The sequence below is a fragment of the Cucumis melo genome, chromosome 6, assembly GCF_025177605.1.
Source record: "Cucumis melo cultivar AY chromosome 6, USDA_Cmelo_AY_1.0, whole genome shotgun sequence".
Classification (NCBI taxonomy): Eukaryota; Viridiplantae; Streptophyta; class Magnoliopsida; order Cucurbitales; family Cucurbitaceae; genus Cucumis; species Cucumis melo.
In genome coordinates this window covers 2318270-2345072 of record NC_066862.1, presented here as the reverse complement: position 1 = coordinate 2345072, position 26803 = coordinate 2318270, and the positions used below count along the sequence as shown (strand labels likewise).

Below are 26803 nucleotides of genomic sequence, written 5' to 3'. Positions count from 1 at the left end.
TAAGTTTAAACTATTTTTAAAAATGTTAGGACAAAAAATGTATTTTTAAAAAATTTGAAGTCAAAAGTCCACAAAAGATTGCATCTATTTTTCACTAAAAGGTAATATTTTTCCAAAATCCTTCAAATCTTGGGGCTAAAAGGTAATTTCAACCATCGTTTTTTCCCCTTCGTTTCACCCTAAATTGACTATTCAATCATTTGAACGTCGTAACTTTATTAAAATCGATATTACAATTTACACCTGTCGTCCCCCCTCCATCTCCTTGGTCCTCAGTCTCGCCCAATCTCACTCCGAGAAGCTGACTGCTCTGCTTTGGATCTCTCCAGTTTTCGCGGAGAAGTCACTGAAATCAGCTAAATGACGAAGTGGAATTCTCTCTCTGCTTCGCTTATGAAGCGTCTCAAGCTTCACTACCAGATGACCAACAGTATTCCCGCCTTAGCTCAGTCCAGATCTTTCACCACAAGCGAAGGACATCGTCCCACTATTGTTCATAAACGTAGCCTTGATATTCTTCACGATCCGTGGTTTAACAAAGTAAGCCTTTCGATTCTTGTTCCATTTCGCTATCGTTTCTTATTTGATTTGATTCTTTGTGAGTTGCGGTGCTTGACATCGTTTTTATTAACCGGAGTTTTTTTGTTTTTTATTTTTTTTGTTTATGGTGTTGTAGTTAAGTAGCGAAAACACCTGTTCTTAGAAATAGTCTAACAAAAGAATGAAGTAGTACTCAAATTCGTCAAAAATCTCTAAGACCATAACTCACTATATGATTATTGACAACCGTTCTGATTCTTGAGCATCCGAATGTTATCGTTGGATTCTGGATCGAGTTGGGGTAATATTGTGAAGAATTAATTACGGATTTCAGCTTCCTTTTATTAGTTGTACTAAGTACCGAGTACTGGGTTTGGACGACAAAGCTTGGGTATCCATGATTATTAGATCAACGTTCACTGTTTATAAAATTCTAGATAATTATATGGCGTCTGAAAATATGAATTGGGTATTAAGTTCTGCCCAATTATGTTGGCTGAAGTTAAAACTGTAGGGTCGGAACAGATTCTGTTTATTTAATTTTAAATTGTCGGTTAATGCTCTGCATTTTTTTGTTTGGAATGACACAAATTTTGTTTATTTAACTTTAAATTATCGGTTAATGCTCTGCATTTTTTTTTGTTTGGAATGACACTATTATTGAGCTTTCATGTCGAAGAAAAGAGAGAGATGCCACAAGTGAGAGTCTTACATACGTTATTTTTAATGTTAAACTGTGTACTTGCATTTGAAAATAATATCATAAACAACTATCCCTCTGATTTTTCCCAATAATAACTTTATCATATGGAAAGAATCCGATTCATTATTTGTAGGTATATTTGATAGAGTTTTTGTTCACTTTCATGGATATGAAATTGGAAAAAAAATAGTGTTGTTCCCAAACACTAGATCAATTACTGTCAAAATCCAACTTATATTACTATCATAAAAAACTATCCCTCTTTCTTCCCCCAACAAGTTTCTCATATGGAAAGAATGAAATCGTCATTTTTTACGTATATATATGACGGAATTTTTGTTCACTTTCATGGTTATGAAATGAAAAAAAGTGCTATCCCCAAATTCTACATCAATTCTCGTCAACTATTACTATTACGTTTGATGACTTCTTCATTTCATAGAAAGAAGGGAAAAGATTTACTTTGAAGAAAATACGAAATGGTTCTCGTATCATATATACTTCCAACCCAAAGAAGTACAAAACTATTATGGAATTTGGAAAATTGCATGTAATGTGATTTGGAGCTAGTTTGATCTGTATTTTGATCTTATTTTGCTTTGGTATAAGTGCCATTTATGGACCCATTCTTCTTTGTCATCATAGTAGGGAACTGCCTTTACAATGACAGAACGTGACAGGCTTGATCTTCGAGGACTTCTTCCACCAAATGTAATGTCTTCGGAGCAGCAAATTGAACGATTTAGTAAGTTCTTAAGATATATATATAATTTTTTATTTTCAGTGGAGCCATTGAGAAAGACCATTTATTTTATATATGTTATTGTTACCCTTAAAATTTTCGTCTTCTATCATTTTTATTTTGGGATATTAGAAACAACTTTGTGTGCATCAGTACCTGTCAGTTGATATGTGGTTTCAACATCGTTTACATGCCCTAAGAGAGTGTACCGGCATGATAACAATGAAAAAAGTTCTCTTCCTCCAGCGTTGTCTACTTTAATTTTAGTTAATCTCATGCTTTTACCTGTTAAATACTTCATAAATTTGAAATGATTGTTAGCAAAATTTCTCTGTCATCGAACAAGATTATCCTTGTCATCACTGGTGCACATTCAATATAGTAGCTCTGAATTTCTTCCACTTAAATTGGAGCAACATTCCTTCCGTTGTTTACTGATCTCAAGTTTATAGGTTATATCTCAATTTACATTTCATTAAATTCCTTGCTGTTAAATCTTTTGATTCATCTTTATTCAATGCTTTCTTCTGGTGTGAAAATATTCAACCTATCAATACTTTCAGCTTGAATTTCCTTGTATCAAATTGGAAGTCCATTCATCAATGAAATTGTTTCTTTTAATAAAAAAAACTCTTAAATTTATCTTCTAGATAGTATGCAGCTTCAACTTTCCATCTTATTTTATTTTGATCTCGTATTTGTACTTGTAAGATCAACATCAGTTTTCTTGTAGTTCTTGTCGCGGCTTCTTCTTTTAAAATTTAGAAAACAAATTCTACGTAGCTTTGACCTGCATGTCATAACTCTTGATACTTTTCAGTGGTTGACCTAAAGAGGCTTGAAGTGCAAGCAAGAGATGGGCCTTCAGATCCAAATGCTTTGGCCAAATGGCGAATTCTGAACAGATTACACGATAGAAATGAAACGATGTATTATAAAGTGAGTTAAGGTTGCTATCTATCAGTGACGACAATTTTATTAACTTGTTCTCAATGAATTCTGGATCTAAACTAGCTAGTTTGTGCTTTACAGATGTGACCTCTAAAGGGGAAGGGTATTTCTTCTAATTGAATGAATGCATTTTCGTTAAGTGAAATTATTTTCTAATGTTTGATTCAGTAAGAGATCTCCTCTAAGATGTTTTTTTCTTTAAGGAAGAATTAAATATGCCACAAAATTTTAAAATATTGTTGACATTGTCTACCATATGTGTTCAGTGATATCTCCCATTCTTCTACTATTGAGTCAATTAACTAGCTTCACAATTAAGTAGGAATGCTTCAGTTTTATAGTTGGTCGTCCATCCTATTAATCACCGATCAACCAAAAGTTTGAGTTGATATGTTACATCTAACATTCAGGGCATCGCATTCAAGTTATTCTCAAAAACATGAAAAATAACAAATTTCACATGGTTATTTTCTCAGCATGCGTATTTTCTTATACTGTAATAGTACTGTTTTAATTTTTAACTAATGCAGTTATTTGTCTTATGAATTATTTGCAACATCTCAAGTTATCTAATTAAATGTGACTTGATAGGTTTTGATTGCTCACATTGAGGAGTATGCGCCCATAGTATATACGCCCACTGTAGGTCTCGTTTGCCAAAACTATAGTGGCTTGTTTAGAAGGCCAAGGGGAATGTATTTCAGTGCAGAAGATCGTGGTGAAATGATGTCTATGGTTTATAATTGGCCTGCTGATCAGGTTTTCTTCAACTATCTTCAATGCTCATAACAGACAATTCATCGAACAATTTCAAATTGTTCAGATGCCAAATAGTTTAGACTTTTTGGAATTGGAACTCTGTGTATAAAGTAAATTGAAAACCTATAACTTTTTTTCAGGTTGATATGATTGTTGTCACCGATGGAAGTAGAATATTAGGACTTGGAGATCTTGGAGTTCATGGGATTGGGATTGCCATAGGGAAGTTGGATTTATATGTTGCTGCTGCCGGGATAAATCCTCAGAGGGTAGGTTCTTGTCTTGCCTCTAGACATCTTATGTGATTAGTTCCCTGGCATGATTACCTAATAGCTGGTTATGTTTTGGAGTTTATTGGTTCAGAAACTTTTATTCACGTTCAAAACATTATTTAGACAAGGCCATTCAAGATTGGATGAATAATAACCAAGTTAATATTAATCCAATCTAAAACTGGAAAGAGATTTAACAAGAAGAATAACCCGAACTGAAAATAATCTCAAGAAAGTCAGTTAGTTTGAAGTGGAAATTTGTCAAGAAACTTGGTCGCTCGCATTTTGGGGGGGGGGGGGGGGGGGGGGTGTTTCCACTTCTAACTAACAGGCTTTCTTGAGATTATTTTCAGTTTGGATTATTATTAATCTCTTTCCAGTTTCGTCTTGGGTCATTAAACTTCAAAGTTTGAGTTGTCTTTAGATGGATGTCTCTTCAGTGTTTCCTTTTCTTTATAACTCAACAAGCAATCTTTTCTTGCAAGTCACAATAGGTGCTTCCAGTCATGATTGATGTGGGAACAAACAATGAAAAGCTTCTGAAGGACCCCTTATGTAAGTAATTCCACACTACTAGGTGGCTAATGACTAAAATTTCTCTCTATAAATATTGTCTTAATGGAGATTGATATATAAACATATAAATCTACAATTTGAAGGCTATGATTTATAGTATGCGTAAAATTTCCTTTTTATACTTGGTCAGGGGCCATTCCCGTCCTTGCCTTATGTTTGAATTGGGATTAGGCATATGCACAAAATGTAGCGAAACTGTTACATGGCTTCATGCATGTTCCACGTTTTATCATCATTCAGAATTCTCTTGACACTTAATACTGTAATAAGATGATTTACCAAACCGTTTAAAAAAAAGGATGATATTCTTCAAAATGAGTTCGGCTACAGCTATTTCCATCTTATAATGCATTAAATTTTTATAGTGTTTTCATGATGGATTGACATCTTAAGAACATCCAAAAATTGCTCGATATTCTCTAGCTAGTTTTTCAACTTTTCATGACTATTTCACATCTTTAAAAACACCCAATGTCAATTTTAAAGTGACATCGAGATGATGCTTTCGTGCTTTAACTTTTGTGTTTATTGGCATAACATTTTTAATTAATCCATTTTTTGGTAGATTTAGGATTGCAACAACACCGACTGGATGGTGATGAATATTTGGCCATTATCGATGAATTCATGGAGGCTGTGTTTACTCGCTGGCCACATGTTATCGTTCAAGTAATTAAACCGCTACTTTGGTCAAATGATTGCATTTTATTTTATTTTCTTATTTTGTATTGCATTTTTAAACTATGCAATAAATACTTAACTGTTGGAGCAGTTTGAAGATTTCCAAAGCAAATGGGCATTTAAGTTATTGCAACGATACCGAAATACCTACAGAATGTTTAATGATGACGTTCAGGTTGACCATTCTCTACTTCTTCTACTTGATTTCTTTCCCTTTTCCCAATAGTTTTCCATGTTCATTGATTTCTTATACTATACTGATATGTAAACTTATCTAGATTTATTTGACATTTTTCTTTCTTAATCTTTTAGTTATTTATTTTTATTGGAAACATACTTTTTTTTCTTGAACTTTAGCTATTTAGATTATTATGTCTTCCATGTACGCTATTTTATCAGAAAAGTTTCTGGTGGCTGCTAAACGCACTTGCTGGTTTATATGATAAGGATATATATATAACTGTTTTGATTCTGAAAGCACAGCATTGGTTGGGAAAATTACGACATTTTATTTCTAAAAGCTATGTTTCGCTCTACATCATTGACCATGATCATCCAACACTAACAATTCAATGTCCATCTGTCTCTAGGGAACGGCAGGAGTTGCTATTGCTGGACTTTTAGGGGCTGTGAGAGCACAAGGAAGACCGATGATTGACTTTCCAAAGCAAAAGATTGTTGTTGCTGGTGCTGGAAGGTAATTGCATTCCTATTGGTGTTATCTAACATTAAAGATAGAAGGATAAAATATCGAATTTTGTGATGATAGCATTCATAGTGCTGCAATCCCTGTTTCTTTTAGCGAAACATACAAAATTTCAACAATATAGTCTTTCTATACTGTTCAAACTCCATTTCTGTCAATTGCTCCATTTATTAACAATTGACACTATTGCTTTCATTTTTTTGTACATGAGTCGGAAATTAAGTTTTGGTCCCTTTTTCTTGAGAAACTTTCAATCATAATTTCATTGATATTGTGAAATTACAAAAGGGCAAACATGCCAAAGAGATTACACGATGCTATTCATTTGTGCAATAAGGGATGTACCATTGTAATCACTAAAAAAAAAAAAAAGAAAAGAAATAAAAACTGGGTAAATTTACACCAAAACAGCATTCGAGGGAAGTTTTGGCTTATTAGTTTTTTTAATGATGCAGTGCAGGGATTGGGGTTTTAAACGCGGCAAGGAAAACCATGGCGAGGATGTTGGGAAACAATGAAGCAGCATTTGAGGCTGCTCGTAGCCAATTTTGGGTGGTAGATGCCCAGGTGATCAACCGCTAGTCATTCTTTGTATTTAAAATTCTTGAGCTAAAAGTCTTTTGATTTAAAAGCTAACAGAAAATTTATTTCAAGACTATTATGTTATGTCTTCTGTACTTAAAACCATGCTACTTCATGGCTTTCTTGGGAGAACGAAGAATTTCCTTTACATCTTAAAAATGGTCCTCTATACATTTCTCTCCAATTTTTTTTAACAAAAACAAAATATATGTATGTTTTGGTCCTCAATGTTTATATAAAACCAATAGCATCAATGGGAAGTTATTTCTTGCAAAAAAGCAAAGAGTCGTTTTTTCTTACTTTAAAAAAATTATTCTGTAGTAGTTTGCTTATCTACATATTTTCAAGTTACGAGCTTACTTTTGTTACTGAGTTCAGCCAACATTTTCCCGTGCATGAATTGTGGTATCAAACTTTTCGCTTATTTATTAATTGTTTTGTTTTGTTGTTTTTTTTCCTCGTTGTCAGGGTTTGATCACAGAGGAACGAGAAAATCTTGATCAAGATGCAAGTCCGTTTGCAAGGAAGGTCAAAGAAATTAATCGTCAAGGGTTGAGGGAAGGTGCAAGTCTAGTGGAAGTGGTTTGTAAATTTCCCATTCTCCTTACTTATAGACTTACAGCTACTATTTTATGCCTTGGAACTTCTTTTGTTTTGACGTTGAAATTTGGAAATTGAAAGCTGTTGAAAAGGGTGGGATTTGATTGGAGAAAAATAGTTAGTTATAGGAAAATAGTTCAATCTTATGAGAGCAAGACATCAAATTTCATTGTCAAGATTAGGGGTATAAATGAGTTGGGTTGGGTTGAGGGGTATTTTGGGACCAATCAAAATTTTCGGGTTGTTTGGATTGGCAATCCGAATGACTCGAGAAGCATTCCCATCCCAACCCAATTTAAATGAAATGTTCTACAAGTGACCTTATAGGGGTGCCTGGTAGTAAGAGTTTAGGATGTTTGAATTTACCTTCCAATGCTTTGGGTTCAGTTCTCCTGGTTGAAAATTAAGGTGTGTTTGGTTAGTGAATGTATTCATGCAATTTTAACACATTGAACCAACTGCATGGAAATTTACTGAGTGTGATTTTAATTTAGTCCATTAGGTACGAAAATATTACAATTTTACTTCTAATGTTTGAATTTTGTTTCAATTTGGTCCCTAAGTTTCGAGTTTTATATTTTTAATCTTAAATTTTCACTAACGGCTCACGTTTAACCTTTAGTATTAATGTCCATTAATTAATTTAAAAGAATTATAGTTGAGTTTTACTTTCTAATTACTTTTAATCAATTAATAGACATTAACACCAAAATTGTAAGCGAGTATTTAGGGAAAAATTTACTTAAGTCTAAAATTTAAAATATAGGGAGCAAATTGAAACAATGCTCAAAATTTAATGACTAAAAGCGTAATATATTGAAACTTAGGAACTAAATGGAAATCAAACTCAAAACTTAAGTACTAAAAGTACAACATTACGAGGCCTAGGAACCAAATATATACTGAAATCAAAATCTAAGAACAAAAAAAAAAAAGTATATTTTCCCTTCTATTGTTATTTAAATATCGCAGTTTATTTTTTATTTTTTGAAAATAAATGTCGTATTTTAATTCTATTGTCCCCATAGGAAATGATGATTTTCTCCCAATTCCATGGGAATGTTTATATTAGGTGCAACAAGTGAAACCTGATGTGCTTTTGGGATTGTCGGCCGTTGGTGGATTGTTCACCAAGGAGGTATTAAGCATGGCTTTTTTTTTTCTTTTTTTTTTTCTAATGCAATATTATTTGTAGTCACTATTAACTTGGCTCTTTAATATTTTGTTTTTGGGAGATAACAAACTGACTGTTCTTTCAGTTATTTGTGCTTTATAGTCGTATGTTAGATTTCTGTTGATTCAGACACTATACCTTACTATGGATGGAGAAAGAGGGGAAAGGAAAATTAGAAAACTTTCATTCTATATCTTTTGCATTTTGCTCCATGCAAAAAATATTCTATGGGAGCCTCTATGATGAGACAAATAAAATAAAATAAAATAAAATAAGAAAAAGAAAAAGATAAAGAAAGACAGCTGAAAACAGAAACAAAAGTCAGTGAGAAAATAAGTAAATAAAAATGATGTAGACTTGGATTGATCTAAATGAATGAAAATGTAACTGAATTGTTTAGCTATCACCCAAATATGAAACTTGTGCAATTTACTCTTCTCTTCTTGTACACATGTGTTTAGGTATTAGAGGCTCTTAAAGGATCAACAGCTACAAGACCAGCTATTTTTGCCATGTCTAATCCTACAACAAATGGTACGGTTGTACAATCTATGAATTTCTCTTCCTGCGCGTGGGTCAAAAATTTGCCCTTCAGTTGGTCGGTAAATCTTTTACATTATGTATTATCTATCTCATGTAGCCGAGTGCACTCCTGAAGAAGCATTCTCAATCTTGGGTGAAAGCGTCATATTTGCGAGTGGAAGCCCATTCAAGGATGTTGATTTTGGTACGTGAAATAAATGCGTCATATGCTTTGATGCTTTTCACTTCTGTTTGTTTTAAGATTTTAAAGTTAATACACGGAAGAGGGATGCTTCTGCAAAAAAATAATAATCTCAAGAATATACTTCTCGGATCTTTCCATTTAAAGGTTTGGAAAATTAAGTAAAAAGTTTACTAGCCGCCAGCAAGAATACAGGAAATTTTTGGATGCTTTCAGTGCAAAATTATATTCTTGAAACTACTAGCGAGTGTGGGAGGCATTCTTAATCGTCTACTTAGCTTGAACATTCTGTTTCAGATAACATCCGTTTTAAAATCCTTATCTAAGTTTTGCAGATTATTTGGACTTATAATTAACGACATAGCTTTGAGTGTTTAATGGGAATGGGAACGTGTTTTTTTTCTCAACAATATTTGAGCAGCACGTACTTAACCTTCTTTCATTATGTATCCATAATCTGAGAAATTCTTTTCTAAAAAAAGTTTCTTCTCGGTGTAATTTAGTGCGTTATATTATCTTCATTATAATTGCAATAATAATGTCAGTGGTAATTATAATTTGGTAATTGTCCTTTCTTGATTTGACTTTTTTGTTTGCCCATCATGAAATTATTTTGCTTAGTTCCATGCTAGAGACAGCCTTTAATATAATCAATATTCTTCAGGAAATGGTCATATTGGCCACTGCAACCAAGGAAACAACATGTATCTTTTCCCAGGGTTAGTTTTCCAAGTTGCACACTCTAATGGCGATAAAGATAATATTTTATGATATTTGAGGCTTATAATATGTGCGAATGCATGCTGGTGCAGTATTGGGCTCGGTACACTTCTATCTGGTTCTCCTATTGTATCTGATGGGATGCTGCAGGCTGCTGCTGAGTGGTAAGGCTTCTACACTCTCAAGCTTATGTAGATCAAATTGTTTTGATGCAAATTTCAGAGGAAAAATGGCTAAAATTTTGGATAGATGGAATTTAATCATTTTGCAAAATCGCAGTGTAACCTTCGACTGCTGCTAGGTCAGTAGCTAGAGAAAACACGTTGAGTAGAAAAGGAATTTTGTGTACTCTGCATTCAAAGAAAATTTTCACTGATTAGTGTGAGTGTGATCCACATAAAAATGCTCCCAAACTTAGTCTAAGAATGGAGTTAAAATGACACTCTTAAATGAACATATATTTGAGGTAGAGTAATTACGATTCTTATAGAATACAAGAGCCCTTATTTATTTCATAAATAATTCGTCAGTTTTTTTTTTAAACCGAATACTTTCTTCCACACTAGATCAAATAGCATTTGAGTCGCAGAATTTTCAGCCTTGTACAAATGACACTGAGCACAAAACAAATTCAGTAAGAATGTCTTCTAACGTATAGGGAAAGATATTTTTGCTTCCAATAGATCACCTCTCTGCCAAAGTCCATCGGGGAAAGGATTTTGTTGAAAACAAACTATTAACATGTTTTCAATTTTCTAAACATGAAGTAGACCACCATGGACAGATATTTCTCAACTCCCTACGATGAGTTTTGAAATGAAAATTCTATTTTTCATGTACTTTTGTTTAACGACCCCATCAAATCGAGATATGTCCAAATTACCTTACTAATATTTGATTGGGAATATCAATCTTCACTTTTATAAAAAAATTGAAAGGTTTTATAAACACACACTTTAGGATTCTGAGATCTCAAAAGGGGGACTCTACTAAATGAAAATAGCCGACTATTTGTTAACCTTTTGTTTCCCTCCCTCCCATCCCCACTCCAAAAAGTTTATTTTTTAGTTCTACAGCATGCCTGGTAGGAACCCTCAAGAGAGAACTTTGCATGAGCTTATTTGCTAAAGCAATTTCAACATTGATATTTTTTTGATTCGCCTATTGATAACTTCATAAGAACCAAATAGCCTAGGGGGACTAGGATTTTATGAACGTATCCAAAGATCTAATTTAGGAACTTTGCAAATGCCTATTTAAATTCGAGAACTTCCCATTTTCTTGATCATTTTGAAACCGTTTTACTCCTTCAACCCTCGGATAGGATTGGAGATGGTAGCACCTTTTCACATTTTGGTGAGTGTGTGCATGAGGCATTTATCATGTTTACTGGCAGTGGAGAGTTGAGTAAACCATGTAAACTCAGCAGCTGAATCGGAGTATCAGCCAATTGAGAGTTTCGTTTTCGTGCAATTAAAATAATTTTAGAAGAAAGTTGTATTTATAAAGTGAACTTAGGTTTAATTTAATAGTTTATTCAATTTCTACTCATGTTCTAATTTAGAGCATACTCGTTACACATCATACTATATAACAATGTGTGAAGAATACCAACTACAAGATATAATCTTCTGAACTTTCTTATTAAATTATTAACATAACATCTTCTTACATTACAATAACGATTATTTTGTCATTCCATTTGTAACAAAACAGCCTGGCTGCATATATGACTGAAGATGAAGTTCACGAAGGCATTATTTATCCATCAATTTCTAGGTAAAGCCATCTTTATTTAGTGTGTAAATAAATACTTCTTTTTTATTTCGTCGAAATGAAAAAGTAAGAAGTTTCATTACCCTGTTTTCGTTTGTAGCATCCGTGATATTACAAAGGAAATTGCAGCAGCTGTTATTATGGAAGCCATAGAAGAGGATCTTGTAGAAGGATACCGCGGCGTTGATGCTCGAGAACTCCGAAAATTTAGCAAGGTAGATTCTATTCTTAGAAATCTTTCTAATCTTGTTTCGCGTTGGTTTTGAAATTTTGTTCTTGAACTGCTCAACAACACAATCTGAACTTACATCAACTGATTAACATTTACTCTCGAATAAGTGGTCAGAAATTTAATTCTCTCCCCGATGTTTTGCATCAGAAAAAAACAAACCATTTCGATAGTAGAGAATTGAACTAGAACTATCAACCTTTAGAATAATTAATTCTTGTTATCTTATACATTGAGCTATAATGGATTGACGAAGGTTCTAATGACTTAGTTTGGTTGTATTATTAAAAGTCAATAACGTCACCCTTTCATAATTTGATTTCATGTTTCCTTTTTGTAGGAGGAAATTTTGGAATTTGTGAAGAACAACATGTGGAGTCCAGAATACCCAACACTAGTTTACAATCAGGACTGATTTGATCTAGCCGTGTAAGAACAAAATAATAATAAATATTATTTCATGTTTACGTTCAATTTTGCCTTAGAATTTGGAACTTCTAAATTCTAATGCATGGGTAGCCCATAAAGATCGAAGTTGTAAATTCTTGATCCATACTTTACCTTTTCTTTCTTTCTTTTGGAGTTGCTACATTTTGATTTTTCTTCCACGTTTTATATGGGTTGATGTTCATACAATATGTGTATTTATTGTGAACAAAAGTTTTTATTTTATTTTATTATTAATAATAATAACAATATATAACATTTTATTCACTGTTACACTTTATATACTACTAACTAACTAGTTTAACTACGTCCAAGTTTGATTCTTATATAGCATTAAACTAAAAACAAGTAAGAGAGCAATAAACTTTTTTTGGAAATAATTAAAATTTACGGTCTTGTATAGCTTTTCTAAGAATGCGTTAATAAGTATTTACAAAATATGGTAAAATTTTAGATCTTATCGATAATAGGTATTAATAGACACTGATATACATTTACAAGAGATATTGATAGACAATGAAAAAAGTTTATCAGTTACTACCATCGATAGAAATCTAAAGTTTTTATATAGTTTATTTTACTATATTTGAAAATAATTCCTAAAAACACTTCAAACAAAAACCTACGACAACTAGAGGTTTATGGTAAAAGGGGTTATATATAATTCATCCAATTTCAATGAATATTTTCTAAAGAAGAAATTTAAACGCATAATCTCATTGAATTGAAATTTAACTTTAGTTTTTTTTAGGAGAAAAGTTGGTGTATAAATTTATATCAAAAAATTACAAAATTTATTTTTAAATTTAAATTTTGATTATTTTTAAATACAACACAATATATTAAAAGTTTTTGCATCACCTATCAACTATAAACTATACACCATGATAAAGTAATATTATCTATGTCAGGAGATATTTTGCAATAAATTTTTTTAGGACTTTTGTTATTTAAAACATTTTTTTAAGTATAGTAAAATATTATTGCGATCCATCTGTGATATATACTACAAACATACTATCTGATGTGGATGGATACAGTATCTATATCCAACATGATATAGATATAGATAGTATTCACCTTGATTTATAGCAATTAAATAGTTATATTTTGTAAATATTTTAATTTATTTTAAAAATGATAAAAACCGATGAACGAAATTCGAAGGAACCAATGGACAAAACCGTAAAAAAAAAAAAAAAAAAAAAAAAATAGAAATCTTAATCTAAAAGTGGGAATCCCTATAACGAACAAATTAAAAACATACTCAGCTTTTCTTTCTAGAATTTACCTTCCTAGTGGGCTCCACCATTACAGCATTCCCAATATTCAAATTTCAAATTTTGAAAAACCACACGTGCGTTACACGCGCGCGAAGCGTATTTTAGTCAACTGTCAATGACATTGCGTATTTTAGCCGCTTTCAACGGGCCTTTGACGACTGTCCTAAAAGGCTAAAGTAGCGAGCGAGCGAGCAAGCACAGTTCTTTTTTCTTCATCAGCTCGTCATTCTTTCTCCATTGTTTCGATTCCTTTGAACAGTCCTCAAATTCTCTCTCCGTACTCCCTTTAGCATCAGTTCTTGTATTTGGGTTTTGTTTGTTATCTTTGGTTTCGAGTTGACTGTTCGGTTGATTTTTGGTTTGTGTTTGAGATGACGACCATGGAGAGCTTGATTGGGCTGGTGAATAGGATTCAGAGAGCTTGTACTATGCTCGGTGACTATGGTGGTGGTGATAACACCTTTTCTTCTCTCTGGGAAGCTCTTCCCTCTGTTGCTGTTGTCGGTGGCCAGGTTCTACTTCTTTCTTTCTTTCATTTCTCTCTCTGTTTTCGCTTAAATTTCGTTTTCTTTTTGATACTTCTGTAACAAGTGTTGTCAATTCTCTTGAAATATAGAGAAATTGTTGTTGATGGGAGAAGCTTCGGGGTTAATCCTTCGGAGCCGAGTTAGGTCGCTGAATAACTTGTTTGTGGTTGTTTGTGGTTAGGGTTTTGGGGATGGAAGGGTTTTTCGTCATTGGAACTAAACCATTTCTTTTTCGTTAAAAGTAATTCTCTCGTGGTTTATCGTTTTTCTCTGACTGTTCAGTTTATTTCTCTCTCAAAACAGAGTTCTGGAAAATCTTCGGTTCTTGAAAGTACAGTTGGTCGCGATTTCCTTCCGAGAGGTTCAGGTGAGGCAATTTGATTCTTTAGTTTAATTCAAGTTTGTATAGTTTACGAGTTAGTGTACATTGCTTAATTAGGTTATACTTTTTGATAATTGCAGGGATAGTGACTCGACGGCCGTTAGTGTTGCAGCTTCACAAGACAGAGCAGGGGTCGCAAGAGTATGCTGAGTTTCTACATCTTCCTAAGAGGAGATTTACGGACTTCGGTATGATGACCATTTCCATGTGGTTCTATTATAGTTATAGATTTTTCTTTTTGAGTTAAATTACAAGTTTAATTCCCGAACATCCGTTATTTGTGTATATTTTCTCTTTATAAGTGCCTACTGGGTTCGTCAGCTTTTCATTTTGTGTCTGATAAGTCACTCCATTTTCCATAAAATAGTTTCCTGAAAGAGAGTTTTTAAAAATTTATTAATCTAATAGGTGTTGATTTAAATTTTATATGTAATGGAACCTTAACTTTCAATTTTGTGTCAAGTAGATCATGAATTTTAGAACATGTCAAACTTAGAGGACTAGATTTGTAAATTTAGAAGTTAAGGACCAAACAGACACAATTGTCATAATTTGAGGACTACATTTGTAATTTAATATTCTTTTGTTCGACGAACGTGATAGGGATTTGATCCTTCCATGTCGAGGGAAGGATTACATGCAAACTACCACTTCGCTATGCTTATGTTCTGTTAGTTTCAGATTTATAGTTTATGATATGATGCTTACATGTGTGAATATTTGTACACTTGGGATCTTACGTGTTCTGAATTGCTAGTCTTTGTAAGTAATTCCCATCTGTTGTTCAAGCTTGTTGTAATAGATCTTGTCCTCTTCTTTTAATGCACTGCAGCTGCTGTCCGCAAAGAAATTCAAGACGAGACTGACAGAGTAACTGGGAAGACAAAACAGATATCCCCAGTTCCCATTCATCTTAGCATTTACTCTCCAAATGGTATGTGGTCTTTCGCCTGCTTTCATGTGGCTCATTTACCATGGTTGTCAGAGTTTGTTCATTCCGAAGTGGCCCGAACAATGTTAAATTTATTACATGTCTTTGTGATTCCTCTCAGTTCAATTTGTTGGTGTTCCCTGTACTTTACCAATCCCGATTTATAATTGTAGCAACTTCTATATCCTTTTTTTTTTTTTTTTTTTTTTTTATTTTTGAATTTTGCTTTCATTTCTTGCTATGTTTGATCTTTAAAGTACATTTTTTCTGCAATATCTTTTCCGTTACTTTCCACCCTGTTCTTCTTTTAGCTTTATATGCATTGCTGCTTACTTTTGAAAATGGTTCTTTTTTATTTTTTTGTTCTCTGGCCTATCTCTAAATATATTTATAGTGAACAATAAAGCTAAAGGTGTTCTATCAGTGACACTTATGGACGTGATAAAATGTTTGTGGTGATCTTATAGTTATAGCTGCTCTTTACTTGTATCAGAAAGTTTGACTCTTGAGAGTATTTGTTTTTTATGGACCTCTTATACGGCTGTTTTATTATGCTAATATTGGAATATTTTGACGCTTGGTTTCTTTCATTTTTTCAGTTGTCAACCTGACTCTTATTGATTTACCTGGATTAACAAAAGTTGCAGTAGGTATGTAGATATGTTCAGCTGATTAACATTTTGACTCAATGAGATTTGTGTATAAAAATACATGTATTTTTATTTATTCATTATAATTATTATTTACCTTTTACTTTTAGAGGGACAGCCTGAAAGTATCGTTGAAGACATTGAGGCCATGGTTCGAACTTACGTCGAGAAGGTAGTGAGATTCTTTATGTTCCTTTTCAGTAATAATTATTGTGTGATGGGCAGTTAAGCCTTGCATAAAAAATCCTGTTATGAGCATGTTATGGTGCTCACCTTCTCCAGTGTCCCGTACTTCTATTCAAGCAGTCTGTGTATTTTACTTATCCTGCTCCTCATTTGCAATGTTGATTACGGAGATATATATTTTGTTTGTGCTCTGTTGCTGCTTTAGTAGCGAATATATTAGTACTAAATGTGAATTTGTATTGTGCGTACCTTTTACAGCCTAATTGCATTATTCTTGCAATATCTCCTGCCAATCAAGACATAGCAACTTCTGATGCCATTAAACTTGCAAGGGAAGTGGACCCATCTGGTATGTTCTGCTTGTAGTTCCCTTTCTTTTCTTTTCTTTTCTTCTCTCTCCTATTTTTTCCTTTAAATTTATGTAAAGTTTGTTGCTTTTCAAGCTGGTAATTATGTTGTGTTTTGCGATGCGTAGGGGAAAGGACTTTTGGGGTGTTGACGAAGCTTGACTTGATGGACAAAGGAACTAATGCTTTGGATGTAAGTTGTTATCCTGTTATTAGTTTTGAGGTCTTGCTAGGGGAAACCTTGTTACAGCAAATATTGAATTCTTAATGAGTAATGTAGAATGCTCAAAAATTCACAGTTGAACTTCGTAGTTATTTTTCATTAGTTGTAACTCCTACAGTACCAATTAATGAGATATATGCTTTAGTTTAAAGGGGAATTGAAACATATATGTTCATTTTTGTAAAAGGTTTTGGAAGGAAGATCATATCGACTACAACACCCATGGGTTGGCATAGTGAACCGATCTCAAGCTGACATAAACAAGAATGTAGATATGATTATTGCTAGACGTAAAGAGCGTGAGTACTTTGCAACTAGTCCCGACTATGGACACTTAGCAAATAAAATGGGATCTGAGTATCTTGCTAAGCTCTTATCAAAGGTTTGGTTCTAAGTTCTGATTTTTATTGCCTTTCAGTATAATTGTTGTTTTGCCAAAAAAATCATCTTTATTTACGGTGCATTCTTGTCCTTGTAGCATTTGGAGTCTGTGATTAGAGCTCGTATACCCAGTATCACCTCTTTGATTAACAAAAGCATCGATGAACTTGAGTCTGAGATGGATCATCTTGGCAGACCTATTGCTGTTGATGCTGGAGTGAGCAACTTATCACTCTTGTTATATTATAGATTGTAAAATGCTTTACCATTACGTTACCTTCTACTTACCTATTTTATTTCAGGCTCAATTGTATACTATTTTGGAACTTTGTCGTGCTTTTGATCGAATTTTTAAGGAGCATTTGGAAGGAGGGTAAAGCATTTGGAAAATGTTTTTTGTTCTCCCTACTTGTGGTTTTTCTTCTCAATATTATGAATTGGGTTCTATTTTTGTGATCAAATCACAATAATTTTTTGAGTTCCATTATTCCACTAGGCGACCTGGAGGTGATCGTATATACGGGGTTTTCGACCATCAGCTTCCTGCTGCTTTGAGAAAGCTTCCTTTTGATCGCCATCTTTCCATGCAGAATGTGAGAAAAATTGTTTCAGAGGCAGATGGCTATCAACCTCACTTGATCGCCCCAGAGCAAGGTTATCGACGTCTTATTGAGGGGTCCCTGAATTATTTCAGGGGACCAGCTGAAGCTTCTGTAGATGCTGTAAGTTGCTCTTCATCTAATTGGACTTCATTGCTAATTTTTTGCCTATTCATCATTTTTAGAGCGTTTATTAACATATGAAACTTTCATTTAGGTTCACTTTGTTTTAAAAGAACTGGTGAGGAAGTCTATTGGAGAAACACAGGTAAATTATATTGGTTCATTTGACTCATGGGGTCCTCATTATGAAAATTTGATACGAGATAGGTACCTACTCACGTAGGTTAATTCTCACGTTTTGGTATGGACGATCAGGAATTAAAGCGCTTCCCAACCTTGCAAGCTGAGATAGCTGCTGCTTCAAATGAGGCCCTGGAAAGATTTCGTGATGAGAGTAAGAAGACGGTGATTCGACTTGTTGACATGGAATCTTCCTACTTGACTGTGGATTTCTTTCGAAGACTTCCTCAAGAGATTGAGAAAGCTGGAGGCCCGGCAGCAGCAGCTGCCTCCTCGGGAGGAGATCGATACTCAGAGGGTCATTTTCGGCGGATAGGATCAAACGTCTCCTCATATATAGGAATGGTATCAGACACTTTGAGGAATACTATCCCCAAAGCAGTGGTTTATTGCCAAGTCAAGGAAGCCAAGCAATCGTTACTTAATCATTTCTACACACTCTTAGGGAAGAAAGAGGTATTTCATTTATTTATTCTCTTTCAATTTAAAGAACTTTCTTTTTCTTGCCAATTTTTCTAGATGGCCTGAGACACCTAACTATAAAATTCTAGGGCGTGACAATCATCATCCTTTCAAAATACACAACTTCCCCCATTAGTTATCTGAATGCCATTCTTATCTCCTTACTGGAATTTGAATCTTCGTCTATACCGATGCTTTAATTGTTGAGCTACATCGGTGTTGCTCGATATATGTCAACTGGTTTAGACATACATCCTCAATCAATAATTCTGAAAATTCGAATCCCAAACTCGATAAAAACTATAGAGCTATTGTTTTCCTTTTCTCAAGTCTCATTGTGGGACTAGTGATTTTTGGTCGTTAACTTGTGAGAATTTTAGAATCATCATCTATTATTTATCTTATCAGGCCAAACAGCTTTCACAATTACTGGATGAAGACCCTGCCCTAATGGAGAGAAGACAGCAATGTTCAAAGAGGCTTGAGCTCTACAAGGCAGCCAGGGATGAGATCGATTCTGTGTCATGGGCACGTTGAGTTCGGTATATCAGACGTCTTGTATGATACAGCTGAATTTGTTGGATTTGTTACTATTCTTTTGTAGTAGTTATCTTGAAATGATGTATTTTTAGTTATTACGATATGAACAATGGGATATTTGCATGATGGTTGTGATGATCTTGCATTCCCCAAGTAATATATATATATATATATATGCCTTATATTTTTTTTTATTGGCCTTGCATCTTTCTATATTATTTTAATCTTTTTGTTTGGATAATTTGATTGAATTTATATGGTGTATTTTTAGTTTGAAGATGATACATATGTTTTGACAATAAACTTATATAATATAATAATGTACTAAAGTTGGAGTTTCATTCAAACATAAACAATTAAAGGAATGGAAAAAAAGATGTATACAATTTTTATCTTTTTATGCTGGATTTGTTTCAGTTCATATATATTTAATTATTGTAATCTTTGATTTCTTGACATTTTGATCTCAGACATCATACTTTTATAGTCATTAATGTTCGGACGAATGAGATATTGCATGATGGTTGTGGTTGTCTTGCATTTCCCAAGAAATATTGCCTTTCTTGCTAATATTATGATATATCAATGCAGTAAAGTTGAGTTCCATTTTGATGTGAATCTAAAGTTCAAGCATAAACAATAAAAGAAATGGAATTTTGTGAATTGGATTTAAATTAAACCTAAATCAAACTTAGGTTTATTTTTTAAAATTTGAATTCAAAACAATCATTCACTCCCTATTTGACGTCCTACGATCCACATTCAAAATATCATTTTTGGTTTATGTATTTATACTCTTTATAAATTCAAATGTTCAATTTTAGTTCTTATACTCTTCGGAATTTTGAAACTTATATTATATTGATGTTGATTATATAAAAACAAAAATCTTCAAACAATACAATTTAAATTTTATGATAAAATATTAAAGATAAAGAAATTTGCTATGCAGAGTAGATAAATTGTCAATTTCTTTTTTCTATTTTCGAAAAAATTGGATACGTTCTATTTTAAAAGGAAATTGTGATGGAGAGGAAAAAAATGAAACTAAAACAAAATCCAACTATGGTTTAGAAAAGTAATATCCGCGCAAAGAACATACGTCGGCACTTTGAAAACCAACAAATAAGGTTTGAATCCTCTCATGGAGCTACGGACCTGACCGGAGAAGCTTTGTCGGAATGAATGGCGCTTGCGGCACCGTCTTCCAGCTCTGCCAGAGCCCTCCGATTAAACTTCTCATCATCCGAAGCTTCAATGTTTTCAACGGTTCTGATTTTATATATATATCTTTTTCTGCTCTCTTGTGCTTGATTATGTTGTTCAAGGAGGATGATGAGCTTTCCTCTCTCTTACATTGCTTTTCCAATTGCTATTGTATGGTTGAAATTGACGTTGATACGCGCCGCCGCGGCCGCCATTTCTTAGTTTCCTGAATGATACTTTGGTCATCTATCGAAATATGTTTTCTCACTTCATTTTTTTTTTCGCCGGTGGATTAGGCACAAGTGGTAAGATAGAGTACTTGAGAGTTCAATACTTTTTGGGCTAATTTCTGATATTTGCTATATGTCTTCTTTTTATGCAGGTGTGCACGTGAGTAAGAGTTCTAGGATTTATCCAAATCAATGCTTCTGTAGGTCGATTCAAACTGAAACATACAACGTTGTCCGTGGTAGTTACATACCTAAAACTGAAACAAAGAATCAAAATGAAGCGAAGGTATTCGGTTCTTTTTTCATTTACTTTAATTTTGAGGTTGTGGCATTGTATATCTTAGGAGTGTTTGGAGTTAATATATTGGAGTAAGAGCGCCTTTGTTTGGATTCAGAGTTGTAAGATGGACATCGAGTTCCTCCATAAGTGTGTCAACTTCAATAGTGACATTATTGAAGTTGAATTATTTAACACTGATTTATGAAGTCGGTGGACCAGACACCTCTTCATAAGCTGAGTGAAATCTGCTTCCTGTTATGAACAAAACTTTGGATTTCAATAGATTTTCACTCTACATTTAGAAAACAAGATAAAGAGAAAAACAGGATTTCTTACATTAGTTTGAAGGATCCACGTTAAACTAAAATTGATTTTGTTGTTTAGAATGCTCAGTATCTCATTTGTTTTGCATGGTTTGTCATATTAGCATTTCATGATTTATACTATCTCTCTCTACCCCTTTTCATTAGTTTTTCTACTTGCATTTTTCACTTGGAGGATATAGCTTCATGTTTAGCTCTTTTGCCGTGGTCTTTTACTTGCATTCTAATTGAAAGAATATGGCTTAATGTCTCAAGTTCTGGTTTTCCAGGAAAAGGACGACCCATCAAAGAGTCTTGAGAACATGGGTGCATTTCAAAAGCTGCCCATGGTGATGCCATCTATTGATATTTTGCATTCTGCACTGAAGACGGCGAAGAGGGTTAGCCCTACAAAGGGTACTTTTAGTAGCATGCGGTTCTGTTTCAGTGTTTGTTTGGCTGATCTTGTGACCTGATTTGGAGGAAACCGAATTCAAACCACCTGATTGTGTTGGCTTTTTTGTATATTTTTTCAGGAATAGCTAATATTGCAAAGAGGGAGAGAAATAGGGGTGCTAAGCAACTTGATACACTGATGAAAGTTTGTTCTTATCCCAAATACCAGTCAGCTTTTCAACCGTTATAAAAGAATTACCTGGTGCATTGTAATTGTCAATGAAATATTGTAAAAGCCAATATCCTGACATCTTGTTTCCTTTGTTAGGAATTGGCAGTTCGCTTGCGAACATACCTGGAAGGGTTTCCAAAGAAAGAATATCTTCACCCTTATGAATGTTCTCTCATTGAGTTGACACTTGGAGATGGAAAGTATGAAGAGGTATATCATGAAGCAACTCTATCTACGTTTTGCAGTATAAATGTGCAAATATTGTTCTTGTCCTTCAATATTGAATTAATTTGCGAACTTATAATCTTCTAATAACTAGAATCACTGATTTCAACTTGTTCTAAGGTCTTGTTGAAATCTACACATGATACTTGTGGTAATTTAGATTTGAACTTTGGAAGACTTGAAATCTACTTTTGAAATTACAGTTTAATATGTTATCCATGGTTGCTTATGTGAAAAAATTAGTTATTTTGTGAGCCATGTTAATGGGTTCTCGTGCTTTTCCTTGGTTGATAATCCTTTATTTTCCTAAACCTCAAACCTCAATCTGTTGAAATTTACTTGTGATTCTATGACAGAATACATTTCCATTGGAAACATTATTGTAAAGGATCATCTGTTGAGTAACGTTTCTACAATTAACCTCTAACAGGTCTTGAGAAAGGTTGATACTTTAAGGAAGAAAGTTGTATCGTTAGGGAAGGAGCATGCTTCTCTGTGTGCAAAGGTTTTTATTTTTTATTTTTTATTTTTATTTTTATTTTTATTTTGTCAATTTCTGGTCACTGGTTCGTTCTTGGTTTTCCTTGGTTAAATCTTGTAGATTGCTGGTATTGTAGGTGTGAATTTCGCCACTTTTTTAACGTATGAAAATTGTCAAAGCAATCATACTTTAAAAGGAGCAAGTTTATGGAGGAAAATTTTGAGTTAGCAAAAGAAAACGTAGCTAAAACAATCTGTCTACTTTATTAGTTTACCTGTGACCACCCCCACCTCTCTCTCACACACACTCACAACAACGAAAAGAAAAAAGTTTATTTTTAATCGTATTTTCATGTTCTTTTGCAGTCCTTAACAAAGCGGGATGCTGAGGAAAGTCTTAGTGAGGTTAGTTCTCTCCTTAATAAGGTTTGTTCTTTTTCAAATAGGTGAAATCAATTCTTATAGCATTATTTTAAATGCAGGGTATGAAGAAAGTGGAAGAAGCCTATATTCATCAAGCAAAAGCTGTTGATGATCTGCTGCATATTGCAAAGGTATTATCTTATTTTTCTGCAATGGCTAATTGAATATAATACTTCTGTGGTAAAAGGATTTGTCGTCTTATTTTTGTATCATGAGCATGAGTCTCTTTTCATATTTTAAATGAAAAGTTAGGTTAATTTTTTTTAAAAAAAAAAAAAATTCAATTTTTTGGTATGGTTTTGGGAACCAGCGAGCTGTTTTTATTGCTTCAGGTCATCTAAACCTGCCAGCTGTTAAAAATTTGGAATCTACCTTTATTTAACAATGATTTTGATGTGTACAATTCCTCAGACTTTACGGGCAATGCCAGTTGTGGACTTGGATAAACCAACCCTTTGTCTTGTGGGAGCCCCTAATGTTGGGAAGTCGTCCTTGGTTCGGATCCTCTCTACTGGAAAGCCTGAGGTGAGGTGTGCTATTATGTTCTACTGGAAAGCCTGAGAATGATTTTTTTCATGCTTAAAAAATTCTTAAACATGGTTTTAATCACTCCGAACTGTTGTATTTTTTAGTTTACACTTTTCAACACAAGTTTATTACATAAAAAAATTTGAAGGATTAAATGGTTCTTTTGCAGTTATTTTGAATACAATAGAATTGATTTCAATCATTTCAAAATCACTTATCTTGTCCCTGAATGTTGTGATGAATCTTTCTTTCTATTATTGTTTTCCATTAGATCTGTAACTACCCATTCACTACACGAGGAATACTGATGGGCCATATAGTCCTAAACTACCAGCATTTTCAGGTGATATTTTACTCTCGAGTATGTTGATAACATATCTCTCTCTCCCCCTCTCAATTCAATTTATTCTCTTCAAATCTGATTGCTGCAGGTAACGGATACTCCTGGACTTCTGAGAAGATCTGATGGTAATTGCATTTTAATGCTTTGGATATCTTCTTGCAAAGAACTATAAATTTCAGTTTTTCTTTTCCTTCTAATCCATGCAATTAATTAAGTGCCAGTCCCGTGGCATCTCTTCTATTTAGTTAAGAGGTTAGTTAAAATGAGTCAAAATTTCTACAACGTCCGAAATATGGTACTCCCAAATTTGTGAAATAGTGCCAATATCATGTCGGCGAGGGATTTTTTTAGAAAAAATCGTGGAAACTATACGATATGATAAATTAAATTTAACACCTGATATTACATTTATAAATGGTTACCAATATGTCGGTGTTGTTGGAATCTTTAGGACTACGAATTGATGAATTAAATTTATACGTGATATTAGATTTATAAATGGTCACTATTCATATTTATATTATCAACATGATGTCTATATTTCTAGATACTTTTGACATAGAGCTGATCTTTCCTCCACATCTCAAGAAAAGAAATGCGTCTCTCAGTATAAATGTCGATCTTATTAACCTGTCCTCCGGATCCGCAGATGACAGAAACAATTTGGAGAAGTTAACACTTGCCGTGCTATCACATCTTCCAACGGCAGTGCTATTTGTGCATGATCTGTCTGGCGAATGTGGCACTTCACCTTCCGATCAGGTATCGCTGGGCTATCTTCATTTTCAAATTTAATACAATACCTAAAGTGGGAACAATATCAGTACGAATTTATGGTTGTTTGTTTAGTTCAATGACATGTGGGGTTTAGGAATTTAGATATATTTTAACCAATTGAGCTAGTTATGTTTAAGTTGTTAGTAGGATTTAATGCTTGAACAAATATGCTGATTCAAACATTTCCATATTATAGTGTTCTACAGGAGAACATCGAACAACCATTAACAATTGAAATGAGTTTCAATGTTCTCTTCTGAGAGAATTGGAATTTGACATGAACCACATCTCTGAAAAAGAAATCCGCCAATCCGGCGACTATAACTGACTGGACAAAAATGTCTATATGTTTTAATTGTTTTCTCTTTCACCTTAATTTGTTTTAATTGAGCCTACATTTTACAGTTTGCCATCTACAAAGAAATGAAGGAAAGATATGGCAACCATCTATGGCTCAATGTTGTCTCTAAATGTGATCTTCTGAAAGAGTCTCCTGTAACCTTCAGCACGGAAAACTGTGATCATGACGATATTGAACTACATAAGTACAGGCGATTTGGACCCGATGGAGCCTTGCTGGTATCGGTTAAGGATGATATAGGACTCAGCGAGGTAATTGTTTGTGAAGCCTTTTCCTTTTAGCTATTAACTTGCAGTTCTCAATCTGCTCATGAACCTGAGCTGTTATAGTTATTAATTATTATGGCACCGAAAGTTGTAAAAATGCTTCACACAAAAAGAATTGGTTCGTAAAAATATTCTAAGATTGAATGCTCCTAATTACTTGCAATATTTGCAGTTGAAAGAACGAGTACATGAAATGCTGGTTTCCCAGATGACTCGAATCAAAGAACAAAAGACGGCGACCGAAGAAACATGACATCAATGGAAACTTTCTGACCTCATAGCATTCGAAAAGGTGCACTCTGATGGCAAATCGGTTAGGACTTACTACTACAACAACGTTACTCAATGAATGTTTGGAAGATCCCAAACACGGCCATTACCCGCTTCTTTGCAGTATTCTCTATCGAAGAACTAACATGAAACGAACAGCAATCCCGTAATTTATAGTTGTCATAGCAATATCGATTTCTTCTTTTTACCCAGCCATATGCTGCGGGAGGGATTTTCCTTTAGAGTTGTCAATATCATTTCTTATTATTGAACATAACCTCGTTAATTCTGTTGATACCAATATCAGATATCGGTTGGATAGGCTGATCTTGTTTCGAACAAGCAGAGATAGATGGCTCTTTACTGAATTCATCTAGAGAAACACAAAAACTTGATTAACATTAAAGATAACCCATTAGTTTCAATTCCTTACAATCCAACCCGAACAAAATAAACTAAAATAAAAATAACATTACCAAAGATGATATGAAAGGAAGTTGGGGATGGAGTGGACAAAAAGTTAAGACCAATGTAGAACATCAATGCTAATGCTATTGAAACCATTACATAAACTGGCACCGCTAGAGCCCAGTACCTGCACACAGTATCCATTTCGGTCACTAAACCAAACATTATTATGATTATCATTATGATCTTATTTTCCTTCCTTATGCACAATTTGCGACGAAAAGAATACGAATTGGGCATAGTACTGACCTGCTAGGATAATAATAGATTCCAAGGGAACGAAGGAAATACTCAGGAAGATATGCGCAAATAAAGTATATAACTGTAGCAACGACGGTTGGGATTGAACCGACGAAGTTGTAAACTTTCGAAGGTTTGGGGCCATGCTCTCCCGATAGTCCAAATCTAGGACTTTTCTCATCTCTAGCTCTTTGTCTCTTTGATACACTCAATATTCTTCTAGGGCTATTGACGGAGCACGAATCTGCCATTGATCCACAATTGATTCGCGATCTTGGATTTCTCGAGCACAATGAGAAGAATGGCGTTTCGAAATTAACCTTCTGTTTCGAAGGTTTGGAAATGAATGATAGAAGGACCAAATTTATAGTCCAAAATGGATTGAAAAATATAAAAACTTTTGGTCCAATTTAGGTAGAAAGATGTAAAAGATGGGAGTGTGTGACGGAGAGGAGAGAAACCTACTTTGTGACGAAGATGGGAGAGAGAGAAGTAGAAGAAAAAATATAAATGTATTAACTTTTTTAAATAATAGATTTCAACTTTTAGGTTATATATTTCTACTCATATCATGATCTTCTTTTTAATTAGTTAAGTTCATTCATTAATTGTTGTTGACAAAATAAGTCGAACATAAAAAAAGCTCGTTGGCAAAAGATTTGAAGTGTGAAAGTTGATTTCGACTTGAAAGATCCCTAACACAATTAGAATCTATTTGAGAATACTCCAGACTTAGTTGGGCCACGAGCAAGTCAATTCATTGGTTAAAATGGTCTCTTT

General features: G+C 33.8%; 4 protein-coding genes across 6 annotated transcripts; 3 read left to right on the top strand and 1 right to left on the bottom strand.

Moving 5' to 3' along the window:
- Window positions 1–219: 219 nt before the first annotated feature.
- LOC103483428 (NAD-dependent malic enzyme 1, mitochondrial) lies at window positions 220–12449 on the top strand. 2 transcript variants are annotated; one of them, XM_008440044.3, is made up of 19 exons: window positions 220–540; window positions 1892–1988; window positions 2806–2924; window positions 3528–3695; window positions 3836–3964; window positions 4462–4522; window positions 5109–5212; window positions 5316–5399; window positions 5815–5921; window positions 6386–6497; window positions 6981–7094; window positions 8185–8250; window positions 8748–8820; window positions 8927–9013; window positions 9675–9729; window positions 9823–9894; window positions 11447–11509; window positions 11607–11721; window positions 12076–12449. In XM_008440044.3, exons 1-19 carry the CDS (start codon window positions 361–363, stop codon window positions 12148–12150), a joined length of 1881 nt encoding a protein of 626 aa, XP_008438266.1. In that variant the 5' UTR covers window positions 220–360; the 3' UTR covers window positions 12151–12449. The 2 variants fall into 2 exon arrangements, with proteins under 2 accessions (XP_008438266.1, XP_008438267.1); XM_008440045.3 differs by having other exon boundaries at window positions 391–540; window positions 1889–1988.
- Window positions 12450–13636: 1187 nt separating this feature from the next.
- LOC103483427 (phragmoplastin DRP1E) lies at window positions 13637–19190 on the top strand. The gene is made up of 15 exons (XM_008440043.3): window positions 13637–13977; window positions 14296–14359; window positions 14455–14562; window positions 15207–15308; window positions 15905–15955; window positions 16066–16127; window positions 16400–16490; window positions 16617–16681; window positions 16899–17093; window positions 17190–17309; window positions 17395–17465; window positions 17589–17814; window positions 17909–17959; window positions 18070–18450; window positions 18865–19190. Exons 1-15 carry the CDS (start codon window positions 13837–13839, stop codon window positions 18991–18993), a joined length of 1857 nt encoding a protein of 618 aa, XP_008438265.1. The 5' UTR covers window positions 13637–13836; the 3' UTR covers window positions 18994–19190.
- Window positions 19191–20024: 834 nt separating this feature from the next.
- On the top strand, window positions 20025–25657 carry LOC103483419 (nucleolar GTP-binding protein 1). Of its 2 annotated transcripts, none has more exons than XM_008440032.3 (14): window positions 20025–20265; window positions 20585–20718; window positions 21305–21431; window positions 21551–21615; window positions 21739–21852; window positions 22298–22372; window positions 22714–22752; window positions 22830–22901; window positions 23182–23295; window positions 23570–23641; window positions 23730–23766; window positions 24291–24403; window positions 24824–25030; window positions 25218–25657. In XM_008440032.3, the coding sequence occupies exons 1-14, from the start codon at window positions 20178–20180 to the stop codon at window positions 25296–25298; spliced, it is 1338 nt and encodes a 445-aa protein (XP_008438254.1). In that variant the 5' UTR covers window positions 20025–20177; the 3' UTR covers window positions 25299–25657. The 2 variants fall into 2 exon arrangements, with proteins under 2 accessions (XP_008438254.1, XP_008438255.1); XM_008440033.3 differs by lacking the exon at window positions 20025–20265 and adding an exon at window positions 20309–20507.
- LOC127149834 (phosphatidylinositol N-acetylglucosaminyltransferase subunit P-like) lies at window positions 25553–26469 on the bottom strand. Its single transcript, XM_051085976.1, has 3 exons — window positions 26033–26469; window positions 25792–25910; window positions 25553–25688 (listed from the first exon to the last, which is right to left on the bottom strand). The coding sequence occupies exons 1-3, from the start codon at window positions 26272–26274 to the stop codon at window positions 25570–25572; spliced, it is 480 nt and encodes a 159-aa protein (XP_050941933.1). The 5' UTR covers window positions 26275–26469; the 3' UTR covers window positions 25553–25569.
- Window positions 26470–26803: the final 334 nt, after the last annotated feature.